This window comes from Amyelois transitella, chromosome 30 (genome assembly GCF_032362555.1).
Source record: "Amyelois transitella isolate CPQ chromosome 30, ilAmyTran1.1, whole genome shotgun sequence".
NCBI lineage: Eukaryota > Metazoa > Arthropoda > Insecta > Lepidoptera > Pyralidae > Amyelois > Amyelois transitella.
The window spans coordinates 4041372-4065648 of NC_083533.1; the positions used below are offsets into that span (position 1 = coordinate 4041372).

At 36.9% G+C, this 24277-nt stretch overlaps 1 protein-coding gene across 2 annotated transcripts in view; it reads right to left on the bottom strand.

The window, feature by feature from the left end:
* LOC106130993 (scavenger receptor class B member 1) overlaps nucleotides 1-24277 on the bottom strand; it is a 74797-nt gene that overhangs the window by 30518 nt on the left and 20002 nt on the right. The window contains exon 2 of one of the 2 annotated variants that reach the window (XM_060952909.1): nucleotides 21689-21843. In XM_060952909.1, coding sequence (XP_060808892.1) covers nucleotides 21689-21809 — 121 coding nt within the window. In that variant the 5' untranslated portion in view covers nucleotides 21810-21843. Of the gene's footprint in view, nucleotides 1-21186; nucleotides 21261-21688; nucleotides 21844-24277 lie in introns of those variants that run through there. The other variant, XM_060952910.1, reaches the window with a different exon arrangement.

Here is a 24277-nt window from a genome sequence, read left to right on the forward strand (position 1 = left end):
ATGGTGCCGGGAATTGTATTCCTTGTTCTTATATTTTCGTTTATTAAGTATATATTGCATTGTAGTTATGTCAATATTTTTATTAAAAAATCAAACATTTTTTAAATCGCTTCGACACGGGAGTGTCTAAAAGCTTGCTACATTAAAGAGTTGATATTAGAGTTGATTTTTTTATAAATTGACAAATGTTAATTCTTAACAAACGCTAATTTTAGGTGTATCTTCTTTTTTGACTAAAACAATTTTTATGATGAGATTTAAAATACCAATTTCAATTTTTTAAAATTTCACAATTTTTTTTTGTGAATAAAAGTATAAGTAAAGTGTGTCGTGTGGTTCCCGGCACCTATAAAATATAGTATCATTGAGTTAGTATCTCGTAACAAAAGACTCGACTTTACTTCGAGGCTAACTCAATCTGTGTAATTTGTCCCGCATATATTTAGTTATTTATTTTATTCATGCATACTTCTTTCGTTTCATAGACGTTCAGAACTCATGAGAAATAAAAAAGTGAACTTAGTCAATCAACATATTTCATTGTTCTTTTGCTAAGGGCAGTTTGCCAACTTAAAAATAATATCTGTTTGTTATTCATAAGACCTTCGAATTGATGCTTGAAATGACAAAAAAAACTGACGAATACCTCCGTGGCGCAGTGGATGAAACGCTTGATTTCACCATGGATTATATTCCGTGCCGACAAATATTTATACTTATATTACTTACATACATATAATCACGTCTATATTAACCTTGCGGGGTAGACAGAGCCAAAAGTCTTTAAAGGACTGATAGGCCACGTTCGGCGGTTTGGCTTACTGATACAATTGAGATTATTTTTTTTTACAGATTGTCAATAATATAGGGATAGGCTTACAAACTTGAGATTCTTTTTTAGGCGATGGGCTAGCAACCTGTCACTATTTGAATCTGAAATCTATCATTAAGCCAAATAGCTGAACGTGGCCATTCAGTCTTTTCAAGACTGTTGTAGGCTCTGTCTACCCCGCAAGGGATATAGACGTGACCATATGTATGTATTGTCAATAATTCCGCGGTGACAGCCCTGCTAATAATCGGCGACAAACAAACAAAGGTGATTATAGAAGATGACCAGGAAGAGATGACAATAGGAATTATCTAACTAATAGGTGTGATTAATTAATTACTATTGTAACTGAATACTATGTATGTATCACTAGCTGTCCCGGCAAACGTTGTTTTGCCATATAAATAACTAAATAACTAAGCTGTGCCCGCGACTTCGTCCGCGTGGAATAGTTATTTTGGACATCATTGAAGCTCTCAATGATGACGGCTTTGCATAGGGGCGTATTGGTCCCAACATTAATGTATGGGAGTGAAAGTTGGGTATGGCAAAAGAAGCACGAAAGCAGAATAAATGCAGTGGAAATGAGAGCGTTAAGGAGTATGTTGGGTGTGAAATTGAGTGACCGGAGAAGGAACAGCGTGATAAGGGAATGTTGTGATGTGAAAGAAGATGTAGTTACAGGAATAGAAAAGGGAATGTTAAATTGGTTCGGTCATGTGGAGAGGATGAATGAAAGCAGGTTGACTAAGTAGATATACAAGGAGAGTGTGGAGGGAAAGGTCGGAGTGGGAAGACCTAGACGAACGTATCTTGATCAAATTAAGGACGTCCTGGTAAAGGGTCAGGTCAAAAGTACCCGGAACCGCCGAGCTAAGGCAGTATGCAGAGATCGTGGCAAGTGGAAAGATGTAGTCTCTGCCCACCCCTCCGGGAAAGAAGCTTGATTTTATGTATGTATGTATGTACGTCAACTTCACAATTATCGAAACTTAGAATAGAAATGTGTACGAGATAATACATTGTTGTGTATTAGTTGACTTATATGAAATTTCAATAATTAACCTACTTAAGAACCTTCTTTTCGTGTCGGTGGTAAAATTTCGTCTTTCAGACAGACATACTTCAAATAATTCCATTTATATAAATATATCCGCGACCTTGACTTTGAATACTAATATGTCATTAATCTTCCGTATTCACTCAGAATATATAAATTTGTTCTGCCTGAATGTAAAGAGGCATTCGCATTGCATCGTAATATATTAATGATTATTATAATGTATAGATTAGATTACAAATCTCAAAGCCTTTGCCGTTCCGTTACGTGACAATACAATTTTAATCGGTTAAGTAGAACATACATACATACAAATAATCACGTCTATATCCCTTGCGGGGTAGTCAGAGCCAACAGTCTTGAAAAGACTGATAGGCCACGTTCAGCTCTACGGCTCCATGAAAGAATTAAGATTCAAATAGTGACAGGTTGCTAGCCCATCGCCTAAAAGAATAATCCCAAGTTTATAAGCCTTTCCTTTAGTCGACTTTTACGGCATCCGCGGGAACGAGATAGAGTGGTCCTTTCCTTTTTGGTGCCGGGAACCACACGGCACGGTTAAGTAGTTTTTGATATATTCGTAATTTTATAAAAAAAAAGTTTGTGTTTACTGAAACTAAGATAATTTTAGTATAGGCGGGTGTGAACACATCTTCTTTATATCTAACTAACTAACTAAACAGATCACGTACAAAAGAAGTCGTGATGTAATGAGTGAGTACTTAAATTATGTTAAACATACAACCGAGGTATATATATCTTAGTTTGACATACATACATACATACATATCATCACGTCTATATCCCTTACGGGGTAGACAGAGCCAACAGTCTTGAAAAGACTGAAAGGCCACGTTCAGCTATTTGGCTTAATGATAGAATTGAGATTCAAATAGTGACAGGTTGCTAGCCTGTCGCCTAAAAAAGAATCCCAAGTTTGTAAGCCTATCCCTTAGTCGCCTTTTACGACATCCATGGGAAAGAGATGGAGTGGTCCTATTCTTTTTTCTATTGGTGCCGGGAACCACACGGCACCTAGTTAGTTAGTTAGTTTGACATCAAGAGTTAAACGATTTTTTAGTCTATGCGGCTCAGAGGTAATGTCTCTGAGGCAGAAGAGTTTGAATAATAAATAAATATATACGGGACAAATTACACAGATCGAGTTAGCCTCGAAGTAAGTTCGAGACTTGAGAGACTTATATTTTATAATAAATACTTATATAGATAAACATCCAAGACTAGGCCAGGCAGGCTAGGCCAATCAGAGAAAGATCTTTTCTCATCATGCCCTGATCAGGATTCAAACCCGGGACCTCCGGTGTCACAGACAAGCGTACTACGCCAAAGCGGCCGTCATATGAATCCTATACTTTATTCATGTCTCGAACTAACTTTGAGTAATGTAAACTGTGTGTTTTTATATATAGACTAGCTATTACCCGCGACTTCGTCCGCCTTAAAACGAAAAGGGACCTCTCTCTAGGGGACTCTTTTTAGAGGGGCGGGAGGAATATTTTATTTTACCACTTTTACTCATTCGAATCAGAGAATTAGTTATTTCGTGATGTGTGTAAAATAATAAGTCAAATTAAGTCCAAACTAAACTAAATTAGTTGAAAAATTTCAACTTAAATAAACAATACACAAAAAACTTATATAAATATAATTTATTTTACAAAAATAAATGATATACTTAAGTAAGTTAGTTAAGTCTATTTTAATAATAATTTACTTAAGTCTTTTTTGATTTTGTGATTTTAAAATCACCTCATAGTAATAACGTATTTAAGAAAAATTGTAATTAACATTTTTTAAACCTTTATTTATTTAAACAAAACAAAACACTTATCTTAGTAAGGTTTTCCGCATTTTTACTCGTCTTTTTTAAATCTCAGGATAGTCCCCGTCCTTACAAGGGTTTATTAGCTTCGGTGACACATACATACATACACATTATAAGAAATTAAATAAGGAAAACGCCTGCCGTAAATATTCACCACAAACTACATCATTGCGAGACAAAAGTGCCGTGTGGTTCCCGGCACCTATAGAAAAAGAAAGGACTACTCCATCTCTTTCCCATGGATGACGTAAAAGGCGACTAAGTGATTGGCTTATAAACTTGGGATTCTTCTTTTAGACGATGGGCTAGCAACCTGTCACTATTTGAATCTCAATTCTATCATTAAGCCAAACAGCTGAATGTGGCCTATCAGTATTTTAAAGACTGTTTGCTCTGTCTACCCTGCAAGGGATATAAACGTGATGATATGAATAAACGGTCAAGTGTGAGTCGGGCACGAAGGGTTCCGTACCGTTATCCCGTTTTTTACTTAAATTATCATTTTTAAATTCTATCTCATGGATATAAACATGAATTTAAAAATGAACACAACACAAAAAGAATCCCAAGTTGAATAGCTTATCCCTTTTAAAAATAATTTCTCATAATTTTTAACATACGATTATGATAATTACCAGTACTAGCCTGAAAAATAAAATAAAGTTAAATTTAATATCATTTACATCACGAACACTATATCAATAAATTCGCGTTAAAATACATTATGACGTATTTATCATTCATTAATACTACGTATGAGTTGCGTTCATTTTCAATGCCTCTCAGTGTAAATTTTATGAACCCTGTAAATGTAATTTATTACATACCTACATACATACACATACAGTCACGTCTATATCCCTTGCGGGGTAGACAGAGCCAACAGTCTTGAAAAGACTGAATGGCCACGTTCAGCTATTTGGCTTAATGATAGAATTGAGATTCAAATTGTGATAGGTTGCTAACCCATCACCTAAAAAAGAATCCCAAGTTTGTAAGCCTATCCCGTAGTCGCCTTTTAAGACATCAATGGGAAAGAGCTGGAGTGGTCCTATTCTTTTTTGTATTGGTGCCGGGAACCACACGGCAAATATACCTACATACATATAATCACGTATTTATCCTTAACTGGGTAGACAGAGCCAATTGTCCCGAAAAGGCTGAAAGGCCACGTTCAGCTGTATGGCATTGAGATTCAAATAGTGACAGGTTGCTAGCCCATCGCCCGAAAGAAGAATCCTAATTGTATGCCTACCTGAACGTTCAGCTATTTTGTGCTGGCTCTGTCTATCCCGTAAGAGATATAAAAGTGAAGTAAGTAAGTTAAAGAAAAATATTCAGGAATGCAGTTTAGTGACATAATTAATTTGAACATGATGAAATATGATAAATTTGTAAGTCATTTTAATGATAATGAATAAACAAATAACATAAATATTGTGTTACTTTTACTTTTACACAACGAGGCTTTGAAAATGGTCGCATCTTGTAAATAAATAAAGTTTACAGGAATGTTTTATTAGAATAAAATAGAATAGGTTTATTTTCAAAATTGGAAACAAGGTATCACTTATTGACGTCACATCACTTAAATCTAATTATAACTACTACCGCATCGAAAGCGCATGTGTAGAAGAAGCGGCGGAACAAACTACACTGCAGCATTTTCACCGGACGTCAATTTACAAATATAGATCTTTTAAATCTCTAAAAATTAAAAAAATTAGATACATATATTGAGATAATAATTGGCATTAGTTCTAGTTATATTTTCACTAAAGGGTAGGCTTATAAACTTGGGATTCTTCTTTTAGGCGATCGACTAGCAACTTGCCACCTTTTGAATCTCAATTCCATCATAAGTCTTTTCATGACTGTTAGCTCTGTCTGCCCCGCAAGGGATGTATATAGACATGACTGTATGTATGTATGTTCATATTTCTTTTTGTTTGAGAGGTCATATACCAATGACTCTTAACTCAGTTATGTACATTAGTAAAAGTAAAAAAAAGTACCCGGAACCGCCGAGCTTGCATGAAGTGAGTTATGAATGTGGATGAAGTGAAAGTATGCAGAGATCGTGGCAAGTGGCCTATCCCTTAGTGGGTATTTACGGCAACCATGGGAAAGACCATCTCTTTCCTATGGACCTATTCTTATGCCGGGCATCACACGGCACAGATGTATACTTAATAATATATTTACTGTGCCCGCGACTCCGTCCGCATGGAATAGTTATTTTGGGCATCATTGAAGCCCTCAAGGATTAAAAAATGTAAAGTGAAAATTTACCCCGTTTTTTCACATTTTCCATTATTGCCTAAAGCCTTCCTCGATAAATTGTCTATTCAATACAAAAATAAAGTTTCAATTCGAACCAGTAGTTCCTGAGATTAGCGCGTTCAAACAAACAAACAAACAAACTCTTCAGCTTTATAATATTAGTATAGATTTAAACACATACATACACACATATAGTCACGTCTATATCCCTTACGGGGTAGACAGAGCCAATAGTTCCGAAAAGACTAAATGGCCACGTTCAGCTGCTCGGCTTAATGATGGAATTGAGATCCAAATAGTGACAGGTTGCTAGCCCATCGCCTAAAAAAAGAATCACAAGTATGTAAGCCTATCCCTTAGTCGTCTTTTACGACATCCATGGGAAAGAAATGGAGTGGTCCTATTCTTTTTCGAGAAAAATGCTTAAGTGTATTGGTGCCGTGTGGTTCCCGGCACCAATACACTTAAGCATTTTTCTCGAAACTCCAGTGTACAAGTCATTGACTCTCGCAACTCGCCCGCTAAGTAACAGGTTCTAAACCAACTAGGTTAATGGGCCACCAGACTTTGCCTTTCTATAACTAATCATAAGAACATTCGTCTGTCAGTCGGTTGACATTGAATTTTTTGGAAAGTAACTACATATTTTTTTTTTGGTTCCGGTCAACCTTTGAAAAATGGAAATTCGGACTTGTTCGGTATATATTTTTTTTTAATGTTTTTTGATTGACATCAGATTTGAAGGTTTTCGAGAAATGAACGTATCAAATTATAAATAAATAAATATATAGATATACCGTGTGGTTCCCGGCACCAATACAAAAAAGAATAGGATCACTCTATCTCCTTCCCATGGATGTCGTAAAAGGCGACTAAGGGATAGGCTGACAAAGTTGGGATTCTTTTTTAGGCGATGGGCTAGCAACCTGTCACTAGTTGAATCTCAATTCTATCATTAAGCCAAATAGCTGAACGTGGACATTCAGTCTTTTCAAGACTGTTGGCTCTGTCTACCCCGCAAGGGATATAGACGTGACCATATGTATGTATGTATAGATATACGGGTTGTAAATTGACGTCCTATGAAAATGCTGCAGTGTAGTTTGTTCCGCCGCTTCTTCTACACATGCGCTTTGGAAGCGGTAGTAGTTATTATTAGATTTAAGTTATGTGACGTCAATAAGTGATACCTTGTATCCAATTTTGAAAATAAATCTATTCTATTCTATTCTATTCGGGACAAATTACGCAGATTGAGTTAGCCTCGAAGTAAGTTGGAGACTTGTGTTACGAGATACCTACTAACTCAATGGTACTATATTTTGTAATAAATACTTGTATAGATCTAAGACGCAGGCCAATTAGAAAAAGTTCGTTTCTCATTATGCCCTGGCCGGTATTCAAACTCGGGACCTCTGGTGTCACAGATAGCTGCGCCATAGAGGCTGTCAAACATACATATAATGACGTCTTTATCCCTTACAGGGTAGACAGAGCCAACAGTCTTAAAAAGACTGAAAGGTTACATTCAGCTGTATAGCTTAATGATGGAATTCAAAAAATGACAAGGTGGCCCATCGCCTAAAAGAATCCTAAGTTAATGCCTTGCCCTTAATTGTCTTTTACGATATGCAAACGGAGAGAGGCAGCTGACACACACAATACATACATATCCTATTTCATCTATGTATATTTATTTGACGAAATATTCGTATTGAAATCATTAGTTTTATAATCATTTAAATTTTTTTATGTAGACAATGTGCATTCGTCCACGATTTAAATTTAAGATACCTACATATGTATATTTGTAAATTGACGTCTGGTGAAAATGCTGCAGTGTAGTTTGTTCCGCCGCTTTCCTACACATGCGCTATGGAAGCGGTAGTAGATATAATTAGATTTAAGTGATGTGACGTCAATAAGTGATACCTTGTATACAATTTTGATAATAAATCTATTCTATTCTATTCAACCAGACCAGTATAATAATGTAGAAGCTTGCATACGACAATTGTGCTTCTAATTCCTTATTATCCTTTCACGACTTCCATAGGAAAGAGATAAATACGTTTTTAAATTTTAAAGTTCCGTTTGGTTCCCGACACCAATACAAAAAAGAATAGGACCACTCCATCTCTTTCCCATTGATGTCGTAAAAGGCGACTAAGGGATAGGCTTACAAACTTGGGATTCTTTTTTAGGCGATGGGCTAGCAACCTGTCACTATTTGAATCTCAATTCCATAATTAAGCCAAACAGCTGAACGTGGCCGATCAGTCTTTTCAAAACTGTTGGCTCTGTCTACCCCGTAAGGGATATAGACGTGACCATATGTATGTATGAATGTTAAATTTTCAAGTGCCGGCAACCACACGGCACTAAACATGAAACCTTTTTGTAGGCCAAACATTCCTTTCTATTCGAAAATTTATAACTTTGTCCGTGTGGTTAAGATGACATTGCACTTTGCGTATTGCACGGCCTACTTTTTAAAGACTTCTAATAAAAAAAAAACAATAAAACGGTCAAGCGCGAATCGGTGGCTTGGCATGTTCCGTACCAATTTAATATTAACTTTTAATAGGAATTCTATCATTATTGCGATTCAAATAGTGACAGGTTGCTAGCCAATCGCCTAAAAGAAGAATCCCAAGTTTATAAGCATATCCCTTAGTCGAGTGGAGTGGTCCTTTTCTTTTTTTCTATTGGAGTCGGGAACCACACGGCATTACTTCTTTTTTGTAACAATTACAATTTGTCACTATTTGAATCTCAATTCTATCATTAAGCCAAATAGCTGTGCGTGGCCTAACAGTCTTTTCAAGACTGTTGGCTCTGTCTACCCCACAAGGGATATAGACGTGACTATATGTATGTATGTATGTATTACAATTTGTAAAGTACAAAGGCGGGCTTAATGCTAATAGCATTATCTAACAGTCTACCATTGGGTTAAGCGGAGAACCTTTGCAAAATAGAGCAATTTTCACTGAACCCTAAAAATCACACGCCATTTTGTTAATTGCCTAACTTTTTCATCTTTCTCACAACAACAAGTAACGGTTAGCATTGAAACTAATGTTCGTAATTCAGAACAATAGCATTAGTACGCGGTAGCGGTAAAAATAGATTTATTTTCAAAATAGGATTTAAAACTATGTCACTATTTTAACCTCAATTTCATCATTAAGCCTGAACGGGGGATATCATAATTTTCTAGACTGTTGGCTCTGTCTACCCCGTAAGGGAAAGAGTGATTATACATTATGTATATGTTACACATCCAATTGTCTGAATGTGCAACATTCATAAGCGTTGGATAAAAGTTCAGCTTTATTTGTATACTAGCGACCCGCCCCGGCTTCGCGCGCGTATCATTTATTTATACACTAGCTGTGCCCGCGACTTCGTCCGCGTGGAATAGTTATTTTGGGCATCATTGAAGCCCTCAAGGATGAATAAATTTCCCCGTTTTTTTCACATATTCCATTATTTCTTTACTCCTTATAGTTGCAGCGTGATGTTATTAGTTAGCCTAAAGCATTCCTCGATAAAAGGTCTATTCAACGCAAAAATAATTTTTCAATTCGAACCAATAGTTCCTGAGATTAGCGCGTTGAAACAAACAAATAAACAAACAAACTCTTCACCTTTATAATATTAGTATCGATATATAAACCTTCCTCTTGACTCAGACTTATCTATAAAAAAAACTGTGAAGTTTTAGAGATCTAAGAATACAAACATACAGACACGGGGAGAGACAAGGGAACCGACTATGCTTTATAATATTAGTGACTGTGAGGTTATAATAAGACCTGCTTGACAAATGCATTTTAGTTACATAAGCCGTATTATACTGCAAATTGTCTGAGGTAAGTGATCTTTCGTAATAGATAAGATGGGAAAATATTTCTAAATTGTTCTATTGTTGAACAATCAATGTCACGGGCAAAGGTTCGTTCATTCACTCATAATAATCTCGTCTATATCCCTTGCGGGGTAGACAGAGGTCTTGAAAGACTGATAGGCCACGTTCAGCTGTTAGGCTTAATGATGGAATTGAGATTTAAATAGTGGCAGGTTGCTAGCCCGTCGCCTAAAAGAAGAATCCCAATTTATTAAGCCTATCCCTTATTCGCCTTTTACCAACATCCATGGGAACGAGATGGAGTCGTCCTATTCTGATTTTCGATATTGTAAGCTCTGTCCTAAGCCTGAAAATAAACTAAATGAACCTTTTACTAAACGTTAACTTTATAGTGCCGTGTGGTTCCCGGAACCAATAGAAAAAAAGAATGGGACCACTCCATCTCGTTCCAATGGATGTTGTAAAAGGCGACTAAGGGATATGCTTATAAACTTGGGATTCTTCTTTTAAGCGATGGGCTAGCAACCTGTCACTATTAGAATCTCAATTCTAATCATTAAGCCAAATTGCTCAATGTGGCCTATCAGTGTTTTCAAGACTGTTGGCTCTGTCTACCCCGCAAAGAGTTAACTTTCGCAATAACCGCAATTAGAAAGCGCTTGACGTAACGCCTGTAAAAATTATCAGACCGATGAAATTTCAGCGAAATGAACAATTATTAGTAGTCTTATCAAGACTGTTGGCTCTGTCTACCCCACAATGGATATAGACGTGACCCTATGTATCGAATCCTGCTCTAAAAACTACTTCTTTATGAGGACCTCTGCATCTCTTTTCCGTGAATATCGTAGAAAGGCACTAAAGAAAACAGATTCATCTAGTGAAAGGAAAATAATGTAATGAGGAAAAGCGAGGTAGCTTCTCCTTATGCTGTGCATTTCGTAAAAGTCTGTTACGGGAGCGATCGACCGCCACCAAAGGGAAGATCTTCCGCCAGGCTAGGTGTTATGCCTGGGGAACCGCGCGACAGACGATGTTGTGTCGGAGGTTGTATATATGCATCATACATACATACATATTACATAAAATCACGCCTCTTTCCCGGAGGTGTAGGCAGAGACTACCTCTCTCCACTTGCCACGATCTCTGCATATTTCCTTCGCTTCATCCACATTCATATATGCATCAATCCGTGATTTTTTTACTTGCGCGATTTAGACTCTACGCTGTTATTGGCTGATAGCGTCGCGTGATTGCTGTTGCGATAAGTGGCGTAGAGATGTCGCCACTAGTCAGTGATCTTGTGATCTCTCAATTTAATTATTGACGGCCTCTGTGGCGCAGCGGTAAAACGCTTGTCTGTGACACCGGAGGTCCCGGGTTCGAATCCCGGTCAGGGCATGATGAGAAACGAACTTTCTCTGATTGATCTGGGTCTTGGATGTTTATCTATATAAGTATTTATTATTTATTATACGTATATAGATAAAATATAGTATCGTTAAGTTAGTATCTCGTAACACAAATCTCGAACTTACTTCGAAGCTAACTCAATCTGTGTAATTTGTCCCGTATATACGTATTTATTTTTATTATTTATTTATTTATTTTATTAATCATTAAGCCACACAGCTGGGCGTCGCTTTTCCTTTTTAAGACTTGGCTCTGTCTACATCGTAAGTGATGTAGACGTTATATACATATGTAGGTACGTGACGGTGTGCCGTGTGGTTCCCGGCACCAATACAAAAAAGAATAGGACCACTCCATCTCTTTCCCATGGATGTCGTGAAAGGCGACTAAGGGATAGGCTTACAAAATTGCGATCCTTTTTTAGGCGATGGGCTAGCAACCTGTCACTATTTGGATCTCAATTCCATCATTAAACCGAGCAGCTGAACGTGGCCATTAAGTCTTTTCGGGACTATTGGCTCTGTCTACCCCGTAAGAGTATAGACGTGACTATATGTATGTATGTACGTTATGTGTTTCGGAAGTGCTTAAAAGTGAAATATTATCCTTCGTACGTGCACGCAATGATGTTGCCTCACACGTCTATACTGTGGCCGGTGAGATGTGACGGGGCCCGTGTCCACTGTCGCATCAGTCACGATTTTCTACAAGACTATTATATTATATTCGTCCTGGTCCTGTCAGGTCAAAAGTACCCGAAACCGCCGAGCTTGCATATAAGAGAGTTATGAATGTGGATGAAGCGAAGGAAGTATGCAGAGATCGTGGAAAGTGGAAAGATGTAGTCTCTGCTTATCCCTCCAGGAAAGAGGCGTGATTTTATGTATGTGCTATTATTATTTTAAGTATGCAAAACGCTAGCTTTTACCGTCCGCGTGAATTGAGCGCTATCTTGAAAAAAAAGGGATATGCTTACAAACTTGGGATTCTTTTTAAAGCGATGGGCTAGCAACCTGTCACTATTTGAATCTCAATTCTATCATTAAGCCAAATAGCTGAACGTGGCCATTCAGTCTTTTCAAGACTGTTGGCTCTGTCTACCCCGCAAGGGATATAGACGTGACCATATGTATGTACGTATGTTGAAAAAAAAACGACATTAAAATTTACGCAACCTAACTTTGTTTTTAATTGATCCATTTTTGGCGGCATATTTGCCGAGGTTGTTAAATTCTCGCTTCTGAACCAAAAGATCCATCTTCGGTCAGGTCTTTTCTGGTTATCCTGACTCTTTCATGATGTTTAACTATTTAAGTATTTATCATAATAAAGACCAGACCTAAAAAAAATAAATGATTGTTTTTTTTATTATGTGTTAGAAATAAGTACATTTATATTGGCAACACTCGAGTCTGATCTACTCTATTTTATGTAATTGTTTGTCTGTTGTCTCTGTCTATTCTGCCCAAGACCCAAGATGGCGAAGTGTACTCTTACTCTATTTTGTAATAACATAGTTAAATAAAAAAGAATTAAGACTTTTATTAAACAAATTAAAACATTATGAAAAGAAAATACTTATCATCGTTGAGTTAGTATCTCGTAACACAAGTCTCTAGCTTACCTCGTGTAATTTATCGGGAGAAAAAATCTATTAACACACACTATTGGTACATTTATTTCAAGAATTGAACGCCCAGATGAGTCATATTATTTGAGGTCAAAAAACGGCGGTTCGTCGAATCTTGCATATGACTTTTTTGTGGTCAACGAATTATATTCAACCTTGACCCAAAATAAATCTTTCACATACGTCCTTGTGTATGTTTGTCTGTAAATAAATGTTCTACTAATATATTACCACAATCCTCCATAAAATCGACCTTACAGAAGGTTGCGAAGACATATACCTAACATATATACATATAGTCACGTCTTTATCTCTAGCGAGATAGACAGAGCCAACAGTCTTGAACAAGGCCACGCTCAGCTGTATGGCTTAATGACGGAATTGAGATTCAAATAGTGACAGGTTGCTAGCACATCGCCTAGAAGAAGAATCTCAAGTTTATTATCCTTTCCCTTAGTCGCCTTTCCATGGGAATGACATGGAGTGGTTCTATTGTAAAATGCCCGGAACCACACGCCACATTATACGATTATGTAGTCAAGTATTTTTTTGTTTTGAAGCTTGCATGAAGAGAGTTATGAATGTGGATGAAGCGAAAGAAGTTTGCAGGGATCGTGGCGAGTGGAAAGATGTAGTGTCTGCCTACCCCTCCGGGAAATAGGCGTAATTATGTTTCTTTTTCTCAACAAAAGACACTAAGAATGAGAGACCACAATTCCTACGACAGATTAGGCCTTTTACTAATTCTAAATATAGACCGTATCATTAAAATCCACGGATTTTTTCGAAGCCACGCGATATAGAGGTCATAGTAAACATTATTACCGAATATTATGAAATAACTATAGCTTTCAAACCTTGAGTGGACGTATAAATAACTGTATATAGCGGACGGTCAATTTTATGAATTTATTCATGAACACGCCATTTTGGTTTTTTTTCAATGCTTTTTAACAAAAAAATGGTTCAGTCTGGGTTGCGTACTTTTACAATTTGCGCGGCAAAAGCAAGAGCTGGCATGCATTTTGTTTTTTTTTTTGGTATCATTATTTATAAGCAAAGAATCTTAATCCATACTTACATATGTATACTGTTATTGAGCGATGTATGTTTATGAAAAATCTTGCCAAAATAAAATATGGGGGATTTATGTACTGCCAATTTTTTTTTTTATTTTTTGTCTGGTTTCGCATCACGTGAAAACTATTGGTTAACCGATTTGAATGCGGTTTTTTTAGATGTGTAGCTTGGTCACACTTAAATATAATAAACTGATTTCGACCCTCGCCCCTCTAGGTCACATTTTTACTTTAAATAAATAAAAAATCTATTCCACTATGCCGCGTGGTTTTCGGCACATTAGAATGGAACCACTCCACATCTTTGCCATGAATGTTGTAAAAGGGACTAAGAGATAGGCTCATAAACATATAATTTCTCTTGTAGGCGATAAGCTAGCAACCTGTCACTAACTATTCGAATCTCAATTCCATCATAAAACCTGCACGTGGCCTTTCAGTATTTTCAAGACTGATGGCTCTGTCTACTCCGCAATGCATAAAGACATACATACATACATACTACATATATGAACTGAATAACTGTATGTAATGGAAACGCGCATTATTCGCTCGCTTCTTACGAATTTTATGATATAATTTTATTGCTAATTTGCTCGTGCTAAATACAAAATTTGAGATTGTAATTCTTGCGAAAGAACTATCATAATCTGTGGCACTATTACCGAACGCAATTTAATGTTTGATAAAAGATATTAACGTACATACCTACATAGAATCACGTCTCAGAGACTGAATTTTAAGTTAGAATAGTTTATTTTCAAAATTGGATACAAGGTATCACTTATTGACGTCACATAACTTAAATCTAATTATAACTACTACCGCTTCCAAAGCGCATGTGTAGAAGAAGCGGCGGAACAAACTATGCTGCAGCATTTTCATCGGACGTCAATTTAAAAATATAGATCTCTTAAATCTAAATCGTGGACGAATGCACATTGTCTACATTATAAAACATGAATGAATGTAGAATTAATTATGTCAATACTAATATTTCGTCAAATAAGATAAAAATTAAGATAAAATAAAATAGGTACCTACATACTGTACAAATTATGTCAAAAATACAAGTTTAGTTACTTACTTCCACACTAAAAACTGCATCAAACTCAATTTTTCTGCGATGCGCAAACACACTAACATAGTGACATACAGACAAATATTTATTTTAGCTTCTGGAATTCTGTCCTATATATTTCTTTACCCGACTACGGCAAAGCAAAAAGGTGGGTTATGAGTCTTTGTATGTGGGTATGGATGTTTATCTATCCCCTCATAACTTCTCAATTAGTTATCACAAATATTCTTCCATATCTATACTAATATTATAAATGCGAAAGTTAGTGAGTATGTGAGGATGTCAGTATGGATGTTTGTTACTCTTTCACGCAAAAACTACTGAACCGGTTACGATGAAATTTGGTATGTAGGTAGCTGGAGACCCAGAATAACATATATGCTACTTTTTATCCCCTATTCTATATTTTATCAGTTCGTGAGTTCAAATAGCGCGCTCTGATTGGCTCATCAGTGTAACCTACAAAAGTAATACTGTAAACTAGCTGTGCCCGCGACTTCGTCCGCGTGGAATAGTTATTTTGGGCATCATTGAAGCTCCGTATTTTTTCACATTTGCCATTATTTCTTCGCTCCTTATAGTTACAGCGTGATGTTATATAGCCTAAAACCATCCTTGATAAATGGTCTAATTAACACAAAAAGAAAAAAATATATAATTCAAACCAGTAGTTCCTGAGATTAGCGCGTTCAAACAAACAAACTCTTCAGCTTTATAATATTAGTATAGACTAGCTGTGCCCGCGACTTCGTCCGCGTGGAATAGTTATTTTGGGCATCATTGAAGCCCTCAAGGATGAATAATTTTCCCCGTATTTTTTCACATTTGCCATTATTTCTTCGCTCTTTATAGTTGCAGCGTGATGTTATATAGTCTAAAGCCTCCCTCGATAAATGGTGTATTCAACACAAAATGAATTTTTCAATTCAAACCAGTAGTTCCTGAGATTAGCGCGTTCAAACAAACAAACAAAAAAACAAACTCTTCAGCTTTAGAAGTATATAGATATGTCCTTGTAACATCGAAAGTGGCGCCATCACACGAACATTCTAAGCGGTCAGTGAGTTTCGCAAGGAGATAATTATTTCGCCAAGATTATAATAGTTGCGTGCGTGTTATTGCCCGGCGTATTTTCCTGGTGGTTGCAGATTCGAATCCCATGAGATTTTTGTTTAAATAGATAGCTGTATTTACCATTAAATTACTTACTTACATCTGAATGCGATCGTCACTCGTATTATATATAAATGCAAAAGTAAGTTTATTTGTTTGTCTCTTCACGCGTTGTCTACAGAAGAAATCTTTTTGAAATTTTGCGTGTAAAGGTACGATTATAAGAATTGTTTTGATATTTTATGAGAAAGTCTTCAACTTGTTTGTTTCTGTAAGTAACTTCACACACATAGTTTCTTACCTATATTATTTTTGTTCTTTGTCCTGTTTTTTGAAATGAAGACTGTCAAGATTATATTTTGTTATGATTATAATATTATGAATTCTTTCTCAAATACTTTAAGTGGTGTACCTACTACTGCCGTTCTATTATTGTCGTAAATAAATAAATAAATATAATTAAGAGTCTGGCAAAGGACATACACTTTTCATCCCTGTATAAAAACTATAGATTCCGCGGGATTAAAAAAAAACCTGAATTATAACCGGTAAGTTATACCATAAATACATAACATATACATAAGATAGAGTAGAAAGATAATGAGGCAACGGATAATGGGATAACGGATTTATCCTATGAGGGGATCTCTTCCAGTCAACCGGCAAACAATACCTAAAATGAACGACGAATCTTATTGAGTACCTCACTTCTCGATGTCGGTTGACAAATGTGTTAAGTTTTCCATTATTAACAACTACCTTATCTTTGTCATGAGACACCATTACTCACGTCAGTAAAAGTGGTGTAATGTTACTTTCTATAGCGCTCTTGAGATTGAAAGTGGTTTGAGTAGACTGACCTTCAGGATGAGAGAACTGAGTTTATTTAACCGACTACCGACAGAAAGGTTATGTTATTCGTAGACACATGCACTTGCATAAATAGTCGTAAATGATCTTATTCATGTTGTATGGTTCCCGCCACCAATAGAAATAAGAATAGGACCACTCCATCTCTTTCCCATGGATGTCGTAAAAGGCGACTAAGGGATTGGCTTATAAACATACATACATACATATGGTCACGTCTATATCCCATGCGGGGTAGAGAGAGCCAACAGTCTTGAAGACTAAATGGCCACGTTCAGCTATGTGGCTTAATGATAGAATTGAGATTCTAATAGTGACAGGTTGCTAGCCCATCGCCTCAAAGAAGAATCCCAAGTTTGGCTTATAAACTAGGTACAATATTCTTCTTTTGGGCGATTGTCTGTCACTATTATTAAGCCAAACAGCTGAACGTGGCCTATTGGTCTTTTCAAGACTGTTATCTCTGTCTTACCTGGAGAGGATATATACGTGATTATATGTATGTATGCTCAATTCCATTATGCGGGTATAATTTTTTACATACCTAGACAGTCTTGATAAGACTGAAAATCCACGCTCGGCTGTGTCGCTTAACGATGTAATTGAGATTCAAATAGTGACAGGTTGCTAGCCCATCCCCAACAAGAAGAATCCCAAGTTTATTAGCCATTTCATTGAGTGACTTTTACAGACTATAGTTTTCTCCGCTTCCAGACTGATAAAGAAGAGTGATGATGTACCTACCTAGCTAATTTAATGTAAATATATTGTTTTTTTATACAAATTTCTTGATAAAACCAATCTTTAAAGGAAGCGACCTCCGTGCCAACCTTGGCCCAGTAAACTCTGACCAATTTCCTTAATCAATTCAGAAGTTTTATCAAACGAACAAGTTACATCATGTTATTTACTTCCTATTCATAACGTCGCGGTTGCGTTAGAGCCCATGATGGGCTAGCAACCTGTCACTATTTGGATCTCAATTCCATCTTAAAGCCAAACAGCTGAACGTCAGTCTTTTCAAGACTGTTGGCTCTGTCTACCCCGCAAGGGATATAGACGTGACCATATGTATGTATGTATGTACAAATAATAATCACGCCATTACAAACGACGGTGGTCGAATGTGTAAGGTTGCCCGGTTAAAATGATCGATGCTTATAAAGGCACAGGTTCAAATCCCAACTCGGCCATGTACCAATGACTGTTTTAGAAGTTATACAAGTACATTAGTTTGAATACAAACCGATGCTCTCACATCTCTGAGAAAACTTGCACATTTAGGCAACTGGATCTGTAACTTTAATCCAATATGGGTCATGTAATAGATGCGGAGGTCAGACGGGAGTCGCTTTTTAGAAACCTTGACTTACCCACACCATGATCGTGGTCAAATCTTGATCAAATTAAGGACGTCCTGGTAAAGGGTCAGGTCAAGAGTACCCGAAACCGCCGAGCTTGCATGAAGAGAGTTATGAATGTGGATGAAGCGAAGGAAGTGTGCAGAGATCGTGGCAAGTGGAAAGAGGTAGTCTCTGCCTACCCCTCCGGGAAGAGGCGTGATTTTAGGTATGTATGTATGATCGTGGTCAAAAGCGGACCATGGCGCATCGCCCAAAAAAGAAGCGCAACTATGTAAGCCTATCCCTTAGTCACCTTTTACGATATCCATGGTAAAGAGTCGGAGTGGTCCTATTCTTTTTTGTATTGGCGCCGGGAACCACACAATACTAGGTATTATTTGTAACCAATTCAAATGACCCTTCCTTTTGTGAAGTAGGTTAAATAGGAACGCTTTAAATAGCAACAAGACTATTATTCAAACAGCAAATACTAGCTTACTATATACGTTATTGATTTAGTAATATACTTCGCACATGATTTTACCTAACGTTTTTGTAGTGTGGTACAAGTTATAAGCCATTGTCAGTACGCTCTCTGTGGCGCAGCGGCAGTACGCTTGTCTGTGACGCCGGAGGTCCCGGGTTCGAATCCCGGCCAGGGCATGATGAGAAATGAAGTTTTTCTGACTGGTCTGGGTCTTGGATGTTTATATATATAAGTATTTATTATAAAATATAGTATCGTTGAGTTAGTATCTCGTAACACAAGTCTCGAACTTACTTCGAGGCTAACTCAATCTGTGTAATTTGTCCCGTATATATTTTTTATTTAACGTCATTTATTTACAGTAAATATAAACATGCTGGATGGATTAACTAGGAGCGTCTGTGGTCGAATTTTACATACATACATACATATGGTCACGTCTATATCCCTTGCGGGGTAGACAGAGCCAACAGTCTTGATAAGACTGAATGGCCACGTTCAGCTATTTGGCTTAATGATATAATTGAGATTCAAATAGTGACAGGTTGCTAGCCCATCGCCTAAAAAAAGAATCCCGAGTTTGTAAGCCTATTCCTTAGTCGCCTTTTAATGGTCCTATTCTTTTTTATATTGGTGCCGGGAACCACACGGCACACAAATTTCTAAGACGAAATTTCATTTTAGAATTCATTGTGAGGATTTTAGGATCGCTATAGCTTATGCCTTAGACTCTTATCACGAAAACTGCGTAATGTTGTGAAAAAAAACCGCTTACATCGTGCTACTGGTCAGTGGGCCGATTATTTGCAGTCTGGCGTATTTAAGTCTGTTTTACGGCTTGGATTAGTCACGTCTATAGCCCTTACGGGGTAGACGGAGCCAATAGTCCCGAAAAGACTGAATGGCCACAATTAGCTGCTCGGCTTAATGATGGAATTGAGATCCAGATAGTGACAGCTTGCTAGCCCATCGCCTTAAAAAAGAATCCCAAGTGTGTAAAAGCCTATCCCTTAGTCGCCTTTTACGACATCCATTGTAAAGATATGGAGTGGTCCTATTCCTTTTTAGTATGTATGTATGTATATCCGTCTATTTAAGTGTATGTAAGTATGTATGTATTTATTCTTAACGAATATTATTACAAGGTCCTATTATATTTTGTATCGGTGCCGGGTACCACACGGCACAGCCGGTAACTATATATAACTATGTAAGAATTCAGGTGCCGTGTGGTTTCCGGCTTAACTCAAACTAACTCACCATGATTTTACCTCAAACTAAACTAAACTAAACCTAAACCTAACGAATTCAGTTACCGTGTGGTTTCCGGCTTAACTCAAACTAACTCAGCATGATTATACCTCAAACTAAACTAAACCTAAACCTAACGAATTCAGTTGCCGTGTGGTTCCCGGCTTAACTCAAACTAACTCACCATGATTATACCTCAAACTAAACTAAACCTAACGAATTCAGTTGCCGTGTGGTTCCCGGCTTAACTCAAACTAACTCAACATGATTATACCTCAAACTAAACTAAACTAAACCTAAACCTAACGAATTCAGTTGCCGTGTGGTTCCCGGCTTAACTCAAACTAACTCAACATGATTATACCTCAAACTAAACTAAACTAAATCTAAACCTAACGAATTCAGTTGCCGTGTGGTTCCCGGCTTAACTCAAACTAACTCACCATGATTATACCTCAAACTAAACTAAACTAAATCTAAACCTAACGAATTCAGTTGCCGTGTGATTCCCGGCTTAACTCAAACTAACTCACCATGATTATACCTCAAACTAAACTAAACTAAACTAAACCTTAACCAAAACCTAAACCAAAACCTAAACCTAAACCTAACGAATTCAGTTGCCGTGTGGTTCCCGGCTTAACTAAAACTAACTCACCATGATTATACCTCAAACTAAACTAAACTAAACCTAAACCTAACGAATTCAGTTGCCGAGTGGTTCCCGGCTTAACTCAAACTAACTCAACATGATTATACCTCAAACTAAACTAAACTAAACCTAAACCTAACGAATTCAGGTGCCGTGTGGTTCCCGGCTTAACTCAAACTAACTCATCATGATTATACCTCAAACTAAACTAAACTAAACCTAAACCTAACTAATTCAGTTGCCGTGTGGTTCCCGGCTTAACTCAAACTAACTCACCATGATTATACCTCAAACTATACTAAACTAAACTAAACCAAAACCTAACGAATTCAGTTGCCGCGTGGTTCCCGGCTTAACTAAAAACTAACTTACCATGATTAAGTTTCCCTTGTTGTGATATCATCATGTTCAGTGGCACGGTGCGGTCTCGCGCCAGACCAAACAGTCTGGTCGAATTCAGGTGCCGTGTGGTTTACGGCTTAACTAAAAACTTACTCACCATGATTATACCTCAAACTAAACTAAACTAAACCTAAACCTAACGAATTCAGGTGCCGCGTGGTTCCCGGCTTAACTCAAACTAACTCATGATTATACCTCAAACTAAACTAAACTAAACTAAACCTAACGAATTCAGTTGCCGTGTGGTTCCCGGCTCAACTCAAACTAACTCACCATGATTATACCTCAAACTATACTAAACTAAACCAAAACCTAAAACTAAACCTAAACCTAACAAATTCAGGTGCCGTGTGGTTCCCGGCTTAACTCAAACTAACTCACCATGATTATACCTCAAACTAAACTAAACTAAACCTAAACCTAACTAATTCAGTTGCCGTGTGGTTCCCGGCTTAACTAAAAACTAACTTACCATGATTAAGTTTCCCTTGTTGTGATATCATCATGTTCAGTGGCACGGTGCGGTCTCGCGCCAGACCAAACAGTCTGGTCCTCGCCGACTGTCCCACAGCCAAGTACTGCTTGTGACCCATGGTGGAGAGATCTGTTCCGGGGACGAGCTGGGGTCTGGGGGCGAGAGAGAGAACTTATTTATATAGGTACTAGCTGTTGACCGCGACTTCACTTCGCGTAAATTTAGAATTTTTCCGCGTAAACTTATTTTCAGGCAAACTCCTGCCTTGAGTTCATTCAAATGACGATAATTTTTTTTTTAGTGAACCGATTTAGATGAAACAAACTTTTAATGTTTTTCTGAGTTAAAACAAAGCAATTGGTGACAGTTTTAAGTAAATCGGTTCAGTACTTTCGGAGATAAGCGTGATCATACATACAGACAGACAGACAAGAAATTAAAAAAAATATATTTTTGCTTTCTATTATTCATTCTAAGTGTCCCTCTATCCATTTCAGTCAAAAATACTCAATGTACAGACAGAATATTTTTAACTGTTTTATAATATGTATAGATGTATTGGAAATAAGATTATTTTGATTAGATCCACAATAACAGCTATACCTATATTGTACGTTCTGTTAAATTTATATTTTGTTAATGTACCAAATAAACGATGTTTCTTTCTTTCTTTATTTCTTTGTTAAGAATAGGACACATTGAAACATTTATTATTATATATTTAAGACTGGAAGTGATCCCTTTATGGGATAAGTCCGCCATTGCTAGTGATTTGTTTATTTTATAACTTTTACTTTTTTCTTGTTACTGTGTAAATTTCTATGCAATAAAGATATTACAAACAAACAAACAAATAAGATCTATGTAAAACATGTGTACCACAATAAAGATGATTTGATTTGATTATATAAGATTATTTTTTAATAAGTTAATTTGCCGTTGACCACTCCGTCTCTTTCCCATGGATGTCGTAAATGTCGACTTAGGGATACGCTTATATATTTGGGATTCCTCTTTCAAGTGATGGGCTGGCAACATGTCACTATTTGAATCTCAATTCTATCATTGAGCCAAACAGCTGAACGTGGCCTTTCAGTCTTTTGATGACTGTTGGCTCTGTCTACCCCTTAAGGAATAAACTTACATAGGTATATAAAATCATGCCTCTTTCCCGGAGGAGTAGGCAGAGACTGATATAGGACTGATCTAGTGCCGAGTGGTAAGTACCTGGCATAAGATAAGACATAAACACCTCACCTTTTATTAAAAACAATCAATTAATCGAAAGATTTCTACAGGAATCGTGCAAAAAAAAAAACTTGTGAAAAACGTGCCAAGGGGAACGGAACGCATTCATTATAGACAATTGTTAATTCGCGAAGGTTAGTACAGTCTGCAATACATCAACCTGTACAATTTCAGTGCAAACTCGCCTCTGTTATAGAAGGGTTATATTTGACGGCCTCTGTGGCGCAGCGGTAGTGCGCTTGTCTGTGAAACAGTAGGTCCCGGGTTCGAATCTCCAAATCTCTCTCCCAAGTTTATTAACCTATCCCTTAGTTTAAAATGCATCTCAACTACTATTATAAATGCAAATGTAAGTGTGTTTGTTTGTTACCCCTTCACGGGTTATTTACTGAATTAATCTTCTTGATATATCACGTAACACATATACACACACACATATATACATAAAATCACGCCTTTTCCCCTTTTTTTGTTAAGTGCCGTGTGGTTCCCGGCACCAATATAAAAAAAGAATAGGACCGCTCCATCTCGTTCTCATAGATGTCGTAAAAGGCGACTAAGGGATAGGCTTATAAACTTGGGATTCTTATTTTAGGCGATGGGCTAGCAACCTGTCAGTGTTTGAATCTCAATTCTATCATCGAGCCAAAAAGCTGAACGTGGCCTGTCAGTCTTTTCAAGGCTGTTGGCTCTGTGTAGCCCGCAAGGGATATAGACGTGACTATATGTATGTATGTATTTAAATGTATGATTGCATTGCACACAAAGTCGCGCACTAAACCTAGTTTTCAAACAAAGATTTGTATCATACGTTTATTTGTGCTGTTAAATCTGTTTTAACAGAACAGATAACATATTTACAGTCTTAATAGTTACTTTTGTACCTATTGTGTTCGCGCCCTTAATCTAAATGCATATTAAATGTACGGAAATCAAGTTTTAGCGGTAATTTTTAAGTCACGGTGGTAATTATCTATACTAATATTATAAAACGGAAGAGTTTGTTTGTTTGTTTGAATGCGCTAATCTAAGGAAGTACTGGTTCGAATTGAAAAATTCTTTTTGTGATGAATAGACCATTTATCGAGGAAGGCTTAAGGCTATATACAATGACGCTGCAACTTTTAGCAGCGAAGAAATAATGGAAAATGTGAAAAGAAAGAAATTTCGAGTTGACTAATTTTCACTTATATTTATATGTTATAGGTATTATGCTGTCGTACAATGAATGGCTTTGAATTATAAATTTTGTAACTTATTTGCAGGCAAACTCATGCCTTGAGTTCATTCAAATGACGATAACTTTGTTTTAGTGAACCGATTTTAATGAAACAAACT